The sequence below is a fragment of the Neodiprion lecontei genome, chromosome 1, assembly GCF_021901455.1.
Source record: "Neodiprion lecontei isolate iyNeoLeco1 chromosome 1, iyNeoLeco1.1, whole genome shotgun sequence".
NCBI lineage: Eukaryota > Metazoa > Arthropoda > Insecta > Hymenoptera > Diprionidae > Neodiprion > Neodiprion lecontei.
In genome coordinates this window covers 6,959,171-6,972,581 of record NC_060260.1, presented here as the reverse complement: position 1 = coordinate 6,972,581, position 13,411 = coordinate 6,959,171, and the positions used below count along the sequence as shown (strand labels likewise).

Genomic DNA, 13,411 nt, shown 5'->3' with positions numbered 1-13,411 from the left:
AAGACGCGTACGCCGAGAGAAGCTGGTGTAGGTATCTATAGGTAAGTGTATATTTAAAAATAAACCGGTTAAACCCCGCGCTGACTGCCGTCATATTATCATGCTTGCGGAGCAGTATTATAATTTTCCGAGACCTCGTTGATTTCAATGAAACATTCTGACATCGCGGCTGCCGATTTGCTTCGCTTCCATACCGCATTGATGAATGAGAATCGCGAATAAAAACGGTCGCAGCGCTGATGGCGAATATTCGCGATGTCATTCGTGATTCAATATTTAAACGCTAGAATGATCCGATGATCCAGAGGATCCTTGATCATGTTCAAATGCCAGCGTCCCAGGATGAGTGTTCAATTTTCGAAACGCGTCACCTTGGAGAAACGAAATTTATTCCCGCTGTAAGTTTTATTTGTCAGGGATAGCCGGTTTCCAGTGTATTTATTTATACATGCTGCGCACAAATATTGAGTAACAAGCAAAATAGCAGTGGAACAAATAATATGTAAGCGATAAAGTCACACTCGCACCTAGCTGAGAATAAAATCTCACAACACTGCGGAGACAAATATTAGGTATAAGTTATTTGTCAGGTAAAATCGATGGAATAATTTCTCTTCCACCGACTCCAAAACGTCAAATTGTAAAAATTCATAACGGACAAACTGAATGAGAATAACAGAAGCACGGCACGTAGTCACAAAAAATTTTCTAGATGCACGATGCGTTGTTCACTTGAATAAAACGAGCTATTTTGCACACTGTAGGTTATTGGAAATTAGAAACTTGAAAGGTGGCTGAAAGCTTATACGAGTCAAACTTACGATAGGAAATAATTCTCCCGAATTGCACTTTTGAATATGTATGTACGTTGAAATTAGGTTTCAACTCGTTGAATTCTGCTCCGGAACGACGCCTGGAATTTTGTAGCCAGGTATTTTTCCATCGGTTTTTCAATGAACCCGTGAATTTCTCGAAGCACTTCAGGCGACCTGGCGGCGTTTCGACGGCCACTGTGCTGCCGGATCGACCGGACCAGCGTCCACGCGAACATCGCCGGTCTGCCTAGGACAATATTAGACATCGTATGTGCATGCGTCGGTCTCATCGTCCGTTGGCACTTGGCACCGGGTCCGCGTGTCCGGAGGTATTTTTTAATAACGGTGAAAGCGAGTTTGAAAAATAAGAAAATTGTGCTCTTGACTATATCTGCGATTTTGAAGTTGCATTCCGTCAATAGTTAAAAACGAGGAGCGAGGATTACTCCAAGTTTCGCCACCAAATAATTCGGAATCAGGCGTTTTCGAAGCTTGTCAAATTCGAAAAATCAACGTCGCCCTTAATAACGACTACAAATATGGTAAAATCTTTCAATAATCCTCTGAAACAGTTAATCCAAATCAGATGATAAATTTTCCCAAAGTATACAATTTGCAAGTTCGCAAACTAAACCACTATCAATTTTTCCGCGAGTATGAAAGGCAATTTTTTTATTTGTTTTTTTTTTTCCTCCTTACAAGCGAAGCAGAGATCGTCGCGTTGATTTACGGTTGTTTTCAACTAATAGCCCGACGCATAGCTTAAGACACTGCAGGACGTTCGAGAATAATCGCGGCAGTCCGAGTTGGTCGTTATTAATGAGCTGCGGCGTATATATGGTTTTGAAATTTCAGGCAAGGCGATTCCTCCGATTCTCGAGGACACGATGCGTACTGTAAAAATTAAAGTCTTAAGGCTGGCCACAAGCATTCAGGCAAATAATCCATGGATCGAGCGGCGCAAAGATTGTGGGTCACGAATGTCGAATAATTGCCCGTAACGCCTCGCGGGCTGAAGTCATTATCATTTTATTAGCATAAACGTATACGCCGAAAGGTGAGCTGTTTATTCGGTACGCGATTCGAGTTTATACAGCTTGGCCCGCGTGTAAGAATTCATTCTTCCATTAAAATAATTCCCTCGCGGTCTTATGTCAGCCTTAGAGTAGATCGAACGTTGGTCCGAAAGACGTGACACCCGCACGAATGGAGGGAATGATTAGAATGAAAATAAGAATAAATGAAGGAGCGGTAATGGGTCGCCCATTGTCCCCGCTTGTTGGCTATTTTTCTCTCCCACCCGAGTGTAGTTGAGTCGTTGAAATATACGATGATAAAACTGCCGTGACTCGTACACCTACTCTGCATATAACTGTATTGTCGTATAATATACCTTACATTGTTACAAGTTGCAAAGTAAAAGGGGAATGGGAAATATCATGTCCGAGCAAAAACGATCCAGGTGATTGTCACAATTCGTTCGACAGAGTGCTTAAAGACCGATGATTACGGTTCTGAGATACCGTCGATAATGACCGAAGGAATCTATTGGACTTCCGTTAACAACGAATCTTTCACGTCACCGGCCAAATGTATTACGAATCCGACGTAAACGCGGCGTGAAAATCACCTTTCTCCACCTTGACATAACCGCAATTACGTTCGTAATGTTGCACGGTCTATCAGCTGTCATCGATCAGGGAATGACGTCACGATCGGTATTATCTATCGTCGGATCGGTGACTGCGGCAATTATCAGCGTCAGGAATTCTGGCAGGCGGGTATGCGACATGAAATAGCGCCAGCTGTTGGAAGTACCTCACTTGATTCTAGAATTTGGAATAAAAATCAAGCAGTGATCAACGTTGTCGATCAACGGAGATCAGCCGAACGCCGGTTACTCAGGGGGCATCGGACTCCGGACGGGAAATCAATTATACGTGCCACCGGCTGTAATGCCCGATCGCTAATTCCACCGATTCCCCATTACATGGATCATTTCGCGATCAAGGCGGTGTTTCGAAAATGAAAGTCTTCGAGTTTGTTATTGCCTTGGCCTCAAGAATTCCGGGTACAATAATGCCGAAGGAAATCCACCGTTTCGCCTTCAGATCCGTCATCGTGTTGCGAGAGAGTCCGACTGCACGGGGAACGATGAATTTTGCCTACTTGGGGCGAAAATCGTGGGCAAATAAAAACGGAAATCTAAATTTTGTAAAATATGGACGTTAATTGCTTCGAGAATTTTCTTTTTTTTTTTCGGTCAGATATAATCTCCAAGAGCAGACTTTCGATAAATCACGAAGAAAGTTTATAAAATTTCTAAATTAGGTAGTATCCGTAAAAGCGATTCGAGCGTTTCGCGTCGAGTTTCAAGACGGAGAAACCAGAAATGAAATAACGTACCGCGCAGCTAAACCTTGCAGCTAGAGTTGAAACTGCATTGCCTGTTCCAGTCTCTCGAACACTGAGTAATAAACTTAAGTGCTTGACAGTCTATAGCGTGTGGATAGGGCAAGTGAAACGAGGGCTGGAGGTCGAAGGGAACCGTTCCTCTCAACGAGTCAGAATCCACCGATTCAAGTTCGTTTGCCAAGGCAGCGGCGACAAGTTCGAAAGCGGTTTAAAATTCAGTGCTCAAAGTTATGCGGAAAACGAGAGCGGGAATCGGAAGTGCGATTAGCTTTTTACAAACCTTGTTCCGATAAGTGCTCGGCAGGCAAGCCCACTGCGCGTAGCTCATGTGGACCATGCTTGAGTCGACTTCCGGCCGAGGAGATGAAAATTGATAAAGCACTGCGAGCTTTTCGATTCACTTCACGCCGCACCAACCGCGGTTCGAAAAATCGCAACGCGTGTTTTATCGCGGTGCCAATGGTCCGGGCGTCGAAACCCGACTGACAGTTGAGTTAGACCTCAGTTTGCGTCTCTCCTTCGACTTAGCGACGTTTGTTGCTCGCCTTACGTAGGAAAACGAAACATGAATGTTGGGGCCTTATCGCGCGATTACGTGGCAAGGACTTTGCGTACGTTTTAAGCACGTTTTGTTAGACGGCTGTCAAGCCGGCCTGACAAACGGCCATGATAAGGATCCTCCGACACCGACGCGCGACTAGAAACGCTCTCGTCAAACTACAACCGCGCCTTTCGGACTACGACTTGACGCTCTTCACCCACCCAACTCGTCTACTGCATGCCCGGTGTATAACTGCTGCGAGAAATGACGCAGCCCAGCGACGAACCGATCCTAAGTGGTTGTGTATGAAAGAATGCCTGCACAGGGTACGACGCTCATGACACGGGGCTGCCAGGGGCGGAACGAAAACGCGGGTTCCACGACTTATTAAACGCGCCGCAAGCTCCTCCAGGAGTGACTTAAAGTAACTACACAAACAAATATGAAGACAGATACCGATCGTTTCGATACAATATTCTGAGAAAGTATTCTAACTCGAAATCGTTAGACCGGACTGATATTTTGTCGACAAGTTGACGGAAATCAAATCGACTGTACAGTTTTTTTTTTTTTTTTTTTTTTTTTTTTTAGGGTAAAAGTTCAATGAACATTGGAATATCTAAACGTGATCGATATTTACTTACTGGCTGGCTCGTCAGGACCTACAAGGTGATTTAAAAAAGGGTTCCTTGTTATTTGCGCCTGATCAATGAGATAAAAGAAGCGAGTAAAATTTAAAATAGATTTAAAATAGATTTAAAAAATCTTCGATTACGTAAGCGAGATAAGCCGCTTGCAGGAGACGATAAGGATCGCGATTCGTTGGACAGTTGAGAATAAAGCAGACACGATTTTCCGATAAGCGGTGTTTAAGCTGTTATCTGTGTAATACAAGATACATGTACTACACCTTTGTGGACGTTCGAGATTATTTTTAAATAAACAAGAGATTGAAGACGTTTCAAGTTCAATCTACACGTTCAATGTCGGATTGAGATAAGAGGAAGATGAGTTTCTGAAAAAGGCCCCCGGACTTCGAGGGGCGCACCTTCGACTTTCGTTACGTCCCTGTGCTCGGCGAAGCCTAATGCTTGTAAGCACTGGCTCGAACCACATGCTGTACAGTTGTATACTCTAGACTCATATGTGGGTCCCGGAGCAGGAACGCGGGCGTAAGTGAACGAAAGGGCTTGGGAATGCAGGCAGGGCTCGAAACGTGACTCCTCCCTCCTCCACTGGCACGGCCATGCACGTTATCGACTCGAGCAGTGCGTATTATCATCGTTGAGATAAAAAAAAAAAAAAAAAAAATTCAATCAGCCATGAACGAATTACAAAATAAATTTGTTCAATGGATGAATAAATATCAGTGTATGACGTGTGGAGATATTGGACTGAATTATTTTGATCCTATATTACAAAGGTCAACACAAATCTTGAGTCTTGGTTCTAGATGCGAAATTTTGATTTCTTCCACGTAATTAATAAAAGAACAAATACTGTTGTTTGATAAAGTTTGCTTTTTATTTCAACGTGCTGCGTATACTATCAACCAAAAACTTCAAGGCTTATTTATCAACGTAAAAAAGTAATAAATGATGATTTTGGTTATTATTCAATGTATAGAATCAAAATTTGTTCGTTTAAATATTGACTCGAAAAAAAAATGAATGAATTTCTGTTAACCTGTGTTATTTGTACATATTTGGAAGTGTTTTTGGTAATTGGTAAAAGGCTCGTTCTCTGTCATCGAATTCAACGCTGCGTTGTCGTTTGCCTGTGTGATTAAATTTTCGGAATCTTATTTCTGTCGAGCGTGATATGTGGCATGGTATCAGAATCGCGATTTCCTGTAACCAGAATCCCTCGTATCGCGTTGCGGTATTTCTTTTTTGGATGGGTGTACAAGTTGCCGCAACAGTTGAGTCTTACCATCTTGACGACCTCGAAGTGAGCGCGTGTTCGGGATATAAAGAAAGAATAAACAAGGTGTAATAATTATATCAGCTGATTCAGGCTAGCGAAACCACAGTTGGCAAATCCTGGCTCAATGGGATCTACGGTTACAAAGGCATGGATATATGTACATATATATATTTATATTGGTAGACACTTCTCGCGTACGTGTCTAATGAAACACGATTCCACCCGCACATTCTCTCTGACCATGCTGAGTGAAAATTAATGATGAAATAACGCAGGTGGAAGAAAACAGAGATTCTAAAATCGACGTTATAGAATTGGGGAGATTGGGATGAATTTGAATATTGGCAACGAGCGGTCTTTCGCTGAAAAAAAATTTGCCTTTCGTCGCGTGAAAAATAATTTCTATGAGAAAACTCGCTTGTGCAACTTGGATTAGAAATTGCGTAACAAGAATCGGCAATCGTTATCGATTTTACGGTTACCACATTCCGATGGAAATATGCAATTCTGTGCGACGCACAGGAAAATGTAGGGCGAGAAGCAGAGCAGCTTTTCTATACATTTTTTATATTCCATACAGCAGACGCGATTTTGTCTAGTTGCAATCCTACGCACGATTCGCAGCAGAGCATTGGAGCTCGGCCAATAACGGAAAAGCCTGTTTCTATGCAACCGGCAAAACATTTCTGTATACTTGAACTTAGCTGACCAGGCGCTTATGGCGATTTCGGTACCAAAGAAAAACGTGATTAGTAAACTTTGGAAAGTTCGGAAAATTCAGACTTGCCTATGACGTGTGATTATTTCATGGTTCCGGTTGATTTTCCACTCCGGAGAAAATTTCATTGATTTCATTCGACAATTTCGAATCGCTTTGTTCCATTGATCATCAGGATTGACGATAATCCGCATGTGGATTGATTGAAATTTTTATTTTTCGACAAAATCTGACCAGCTTGTCTATGTTAAATTTTGCAAAAAATGAATAAATCTTTAATTCCAATCAATAATGATCAAACAAAAATGCAATGACTTTTCCACAAGTTTAAGTCTCCTCCATCTATTCTGATTTTGTAAGAAAAACAATCACAGCTCGACTACGGTTTCCATTTGTCAAAATCAGTTCACGCTTGTACATTCCGAGCATGATCGATGACGAAAGAGAGAGAGAGAGAGAGCGAGCGAGAGAAGGAGGGAGGGAGAATTAATGACGTTTTTCAACTCAAGCATCCAGCCCGTCTGATTTCTTGTGTAAATTTTCATCGGGACAAAGATTCGTCGAGAAGAGGAGAATACCTCTTGTGTTCAAAGCTTTTCTTCGCGATCCATGGAGCACCGGGGTTATCTTGAAGCCTGAAATAGGAAGATTGGCACCTCCGATATTATATCGTTAACGTCAGTAAGACGGCGGTACCAACAATAAACTGGTAGCAGCTTTTGTGGGAATGGTGGGCCATTCTTCGCGAGAGCTTGGAAGGCAGCGTTTCATTTCATGCCGAATGCCAGGGCGTGTAATAGGCACAATTCTTCCTCGCAAGAGCGAACGTGAACATAAGGGAATTCCAGGAATCCCTTAGGGATATAACGAAGCCAGACGGACGCGCATCGCGGCGCCTTTCTCGCTACCGGAGTATATTTTTAACTCAAAAATAAACCGAAGGGCGGACCACCGCGGAAAATATTATCCTGTTTTGACAAGGGACTTACGTTTCATACGTTTTAACATTTGTTTTGCGTTCCCGTACGATAAACTTTTTTCTCCGTAATTGACGACCGGTGTCAGAATGAATCCGCTCCGATTCTCAAACGAGCCTGTCAATCTCCGCGCACTTTGAACACATGCAGGATTTCAATCGTCGACGTTCTCACTCCTTCCAACTATAATAACAACACACCGAGGTGGCCTAGGTATTGATTTCATCCTCGTTACCGGCACGAGACGCTGTTAAATTTAATTAAAGTAAATTCAAGTGGGCTGCCATCGCCTCTCTACCTACTTCCAGAAATTCTACGTCGGAGAATTCCCCGCAACGGATCGCCGCTTCAGCTCGTTTCAACTAACCCGAACAAAGTTTTGTCACATATAAAATACACTTCCTCATATACACCGTGTACAACTCGCCGTTCAGAACTTTGTTGGAAACCACTTGAGTTATACTCATCACGAATATAATTCACGCATTCGAAAACCAAAGTTACGTAACAAGCTATTTCGTGGAAATGTCACGTAAGCGTTTTAACACAGGGTAGATCCGCCTACATTTTTGCAATTTAAAATACATTCGCGCGTAACCCGCTTGCGTGTCGACAACTAGGATCACAGTCGTGCTGAATTCACCCTGAATTGCATAGATGCGCGCGGATTTACGTTGTCCCAAATTGACCACATGATGGGCACGTTTCCAACGAAACAACGCGGTATGTAAAATCGCTCTGCGTCTCGGGTTAAGAGCGAGAAACCGAGCTCAAGCTGCAAGTTCAAAGTTTCTAATACAATTCCGGAATCAAACTTCAGGCTGGGAATTCTGCTCCGGTTTTCAGGAACAAACACTTGCCCTGGCTCCTAATTTCTTAGTGTGGATGATATCGCTGCCCGGGGCGGAAATCGTTACGCGTTTTCACAGCTCGCGCAGAGGATTGAACATTGCTCTCCTGAGCACTTCGAGTCTGCTAGGATTCGAAAACACGTGTAAAAAAAGCGAGATCCGGTCTCCGTGACAACGTCGTCCACTCTGACAGCTGCCAAATACGTCAGTCATCAGGATCAACGGACGGTTGTCACAAGATGCGCAAACAGAAGTCTTGCTTGATTTCAAGGGGGAGTTGAAATGGCCAGAAGAATCAGGCGCAGGGAGGGTCCGAAACGCTCACGGAGAATCAGGAGGGTCAAGATCCCGTTCCTCGTTGTCTCGGCGGTGAAAAATTTGCGAAATTCGAACGGATCCACGCCAACAAGAATCCTCAAGTACGTGGCTAAGGTTTCCGACATTTCCAAATCTGCTGCCAAACGTCGGGTGAGATATTGACTTCAATATAAAAGTAATCTTTCCGCCAGGATATTTCGTTTGGGAGCGACATTTTTTCTTTTACGCTTTTATCCGCGAAACTTGTCTCAAAAAATGGATTCAAGCGGAGGGGAATTTTTTTGATTAAATTTTAAAAGGTCGAACTCGCATTTCTAAGTTTTCCTATTTAAATAACTTTCGGAAGAAACAATTTTGTTTAAATATGCTATCACTCGACTGCATTTCACGATATGGACTTGATACTGAAAAGATTTTTCACGGAATTACATTCTCCACGAAAGTGTCGTTCGACTGAAATCCGTAACTCAACTGATCAAAAGTTACAGGCTTCACCTCGAAAGTTAATTTTATGATGCAGCTTCAACATATCACAAGCTGTTGTTTTAAAAATAAATTTAATGTTTAAAGATTCTTTCTCAACCATACTCAGTGTCTAAAGTATTGGTATTAGAACACATTTCGAAAGGATTATTTTGTAGAGAGTTCAATTGTACTAAGTGGAGACAGCTTGCAAAAAAAAAAAAAAAATTAAAAATAATAATCATTCTTACAATTTTTTCTCTTGTTATGTAAATGAGAAGATGTTGGCTTCCGAGAGCGACCCTTAAAAATTTGATTTGAGAGATGCCCTCTGGCGAGGATTTCTTTTTTGCTACGAAAAACAAGTTTTTCAGGTAGAAACGAAAAGAAACATTGCTACCTATTAGCGATGGCCATTAAGTTAAAAATAATCTATCGTACTCGATTGATCGGGAAAGAATAATCGATTATTTTTTGTTATTCTTACTATCTACTATCAGTTTTGGTGCTTGCGTTATAGTTCGAAGATTCACGGATCTCATCCTCTTACCAGGTGGAAGCTGCGTTGAAACGGGGCGTGAATTGCGGCGTCCTGAAACGACAGCGTGGTCGCTACTCGTTGGACGTGGACTCGCCCTTCATAAATTCGGCAAAATTTCAAACCGGCTCATCCTCACCGAGGAGGAGCAAAAGGAAACGAAGAAGAGAATCGACGCAGCGCGAGCCAACCTCGGTGAAAAAGAGCAAAAAGGGTGTAAATCGACGTAGGGTCGATCTATTTTCCATGGTGGTGAGAAAGCCGCTTCTCTCCACCCTTCGCAAACGGTCGAAAAAAGCTCGGAGTCAATCCTCGCCCCATCAGCTGTCCGACATGTATTGTAACCCGAGCTACAAGGCCTCGACTGATTCCTCGATCGCTTCGAGCAAAAGTTCCGAACAGCTTCAACAGATGTCAAGCAACGATCTCCGGGATGTGAATTTATAGCGCGAAATTATCGAATCAGAATAAAAATTCCCGTTTATTTCCGTACGAATAATCTCGTCAGGTACCTATACTCGAATTTCGTCGGTTCTTACGATTATCAGTGATATCCAATCTCCGTTCGGTCTCGAGGTATAATTGGTTACCGTGAAAAAACCGCGAATCGGTCGGGCATTAGCGTGAATCGAAAGTGCCTATTTGACCCTCGGTGCGCTGTCGAAAGGTCAATTTTCGAAGCGTTTAATAGCCTCTTATGTCAAGCCCCGCGCAAAGAGCGAACGATGGCAAAGTCTTCGAATGAATTATTTGTGGACTGCGCTCTCCTCGCGAGATTTTATATCGCAGTAACAAGAACTCGTCGCTATTGCATGGCTTTGTCGAGTGTCGACCAATTAGAACGCCAATTAACGACGCACCGCTCACTTGTGACCCTGCGGATGCGCCGCAGCAGCTGGACCCTCGCCCTCATGATAATCCGATATAATTAAGCCTTCCTTTTGATGCATACAATTGGACGGATGGAACGAGAACTCGTCGCGCCGAAGCTGAAGCAACGGTGACGTCGAAAATTATTGAACGATATTTTCGACGATTTCAGAGAAGTGAAAGTGTCCCGATACGATGGCAAAAACAAAAAAAAAAATTCCCCAAAAAAACCATACGAAGCACAATTACCGTCATAAAATGACTGTATAATTGAATTTGCAGAGGTTTAAAAAGCTTGCTTCGAACTTGTGAAAGTAGCGATTGTACCAAAAGTTTTTTTCAAACGCAACGCGACGCGATTAGCCAGTAAACGAGCTTTTTTGGATCGATAGATTATCAGTGTCTTTCCGTTGTCAATCGATTGTTCACGCATATAGCCGAACGATGCATCATAAAGTCATATTCAGAGCATGTTTTCTTCCCCTTCTCCTAATCTCCATGATGATTTGACAAGGCGTGGAATCCGCCCTTTCGTTTCGTGCCTCGAACCGATCGATCGAGGTGGGAGGTTAGAGAGTGAGGGCTGCAGCTGTTTTATTGAAAGATCACTGGTCGACCGGTGATATAACGCGATGCTTTATGGCCAGGGCGTGTCAGTCCGGGTCAGGTTAGACTCACTACATAGTAAGTAATTGATTGCTGCGAGAGTTAGGGCCAAGGCACTATTCTCGGGTACTCGTTACGCCGCTCATACGCCGGGACAGGGCGGCACTTATCGGTACAACCGATATAGAAGCGGCGTAAAATTCAGAGAAAGAAAGGCGAACACGAGAGAAAGTATCTGTCCTTTATCAATAACAGAAGAAAAGAGCCGACAAAGACCGTTCGAATGTGAAACCGTGGGAATGATGCAAATGACAATTGGTTTCAAAAATTTTTACCTAGAATCTGGGAATTAATTACGCTGATCTTTCGACGAAGGTCGAACGAAGTCAGAAATCGACACCAAAGCGCGACAACAAGGTCGATACTTTTAGTTTTCCCGTTCAAAAATGGATGATCCAGATTTAGCAAGTAGACTTCTGAAAATGTGGCATAAATTGTTGAACGAACATTGAGACAAATACATAATCTAGAAGCAATCGAATTTTGTATGGAAAAATCTATGCATTTGAAACTTTTAGTCACTTTAATTTTTTAATTACTTTAAAATTCCATGTATAATAAAAAAAACTCCTCCGGCTATTCTGTGGGAAATTTAATGCTCGACAAAAAAAGTATCTCGTAAAATTTTCGTAAATCGAATATTTATCACCGTTATCAGCGAAGATCAGTTTTGATTATTTTCATAGAGCATTAAATTTCCTGCAGAATAGCCAGATGAATTTTTTCTTCATAATACATAGTTTTAAAGTGACCAACAATTTTCTTTATGAAATATCAAACGCACGCACTTTTCCATATAAAATTCGACCGCTTGGCGGGGCGTGTTAAAGTTATCGGAAGTTTTTTTTTTATTTTGGATTTAGCCTGATTTGAGTGGGAAAAAATCTCAAAATAACCCAAACAAGAACCATGCTACCGATTATACACAGAAACCCGTCTCGGAAATGAGCCAACTCTTTAGCCCGTTTGGCATTGACTTTTTGCTCTCGGAGGTTGGATATGATGTGTGCGTGAATAGACGCGATGTAAATGTGGTAACAACTTATGATCTAGGTCGTGTCAAGGTCTCCCGATCGCGGATACCAACGGCACTGCAGGTAAAGAGACGCGAACAATATGCACCGTGATTACCCAACTGTTATGCAACGAGTTCACCACGACAAGAGACTACGACTATGACTATGACTATGACTATGACTATGGTTCTCTGTTCCGACAATTAACACCGCATCTATTGTTCCGCCGCTGCAGTTAACGTTCCAGACGCGTGCATAAATCAGACGCAGATGCATCGTGCGGTACGAACCGCCGATTACGCATCGTTCGATCATTCGTTAATTATCATAACCGCGAACGTCTGGATCCGGATGAAAATTATCGTACGCGTGAGGAGAAACGAAGCTGAGATCCGTGTTCGAGTTTCCCAAGTTCATAAATCAGCGAATTTACCCGACACTTATTTTCCTCCTGAAAATTTCCGCACTGTTTGCTAATTTTCCAACATAAGATTACCGCGTGCTCTCTGTAATATCGCGACAACGGTCAACCAGCGACCGCCAGCCATCACCTATGATTCGAGTGTCTATTTCAGTTGCTTTTAGATGAACCGTCATCGCCAAAGTTAGCGCCGGCGTTTGATATACGTTATAGACCGCCGCGGTAGATTCGGCCGAAATAGACGCCTACGTTGCACGACGACTACGTGAAAAAATTTTACAGCTACCTATCGCCGATGGAACACGTGCGTAGGTACGGTAGTTATTTTTTTTTTCAAAGGTTTACGGCTGCAGGATTACCTACATAATATATGCGTTTCGCTTTCGACCGGAACTTTGCCGTTATTATCGTCATCGCTGATAATTTATGACAGCGATGCCAGCCAAAATATATTAATCAAAAAGTCAAATTGATAAAAATAGGAAAGACGCGAAAATAGTCACAGAATTTATAACTTAATACGTGTCATAAGTTTTTGTTTGTTTTATTTTTTTATTTTTGCTATTTTGTACAACCATTACACTCAAAATAAATTCAAAAAAAAAAATGACAAAAATCACTCAAATCTTCGTTCGAATTCTACGCAAAAGTGTTTTTTTTTTTTTTCATTTTTTTTTGCGAAATCGAGTTCTCTATCCAATTCAATCGAAACGTGGAGAGACCGGCGAAGGCACGGAAAGCGCGAAGAGACTTTAGTTTGCAATATCTGGATGGTCTCCGGCCCGCAAAATGCGGCAGTATGAATTCTTCCCCCGCATGCATAGGTATCTGAAAGGGTTTTGCATGAAAAATTCCCGGGGGGATATTCGGTGTGCAG

General features: G+C 42.5%; 1 protein-coding gene across 2 annotated transcripts in view; it reads right to left on the bottom strand.

The window, feature by feature from the left end:
• Window positions 1–13,411, bottom strand: part of LOC107225152 — an 89,304-nt gene that overhangs the window by 65,297 nt on the left and 10,596 nt on the right. Inside the window, exon 1 of one of the 2 annotated variants that reach the window (XM_046742700.1) lies at window positions 3,511–4,020. The exons of the other annotated variant lie outside the window; for it this stretch is intronic. Within the exon in view, the coding sequence (XP_046598656.1) occupies window positions 3,511–3,567 (57 nt within the window). The 5' untranslated portion in view covers window positions 3,568–4,020. Of the gene's footprint in view, window positions 1–3,510; window positions 4,021–13,411 lie in introns of those variants that run through there. 2 annotated transcript variants of the gene reach the window in all.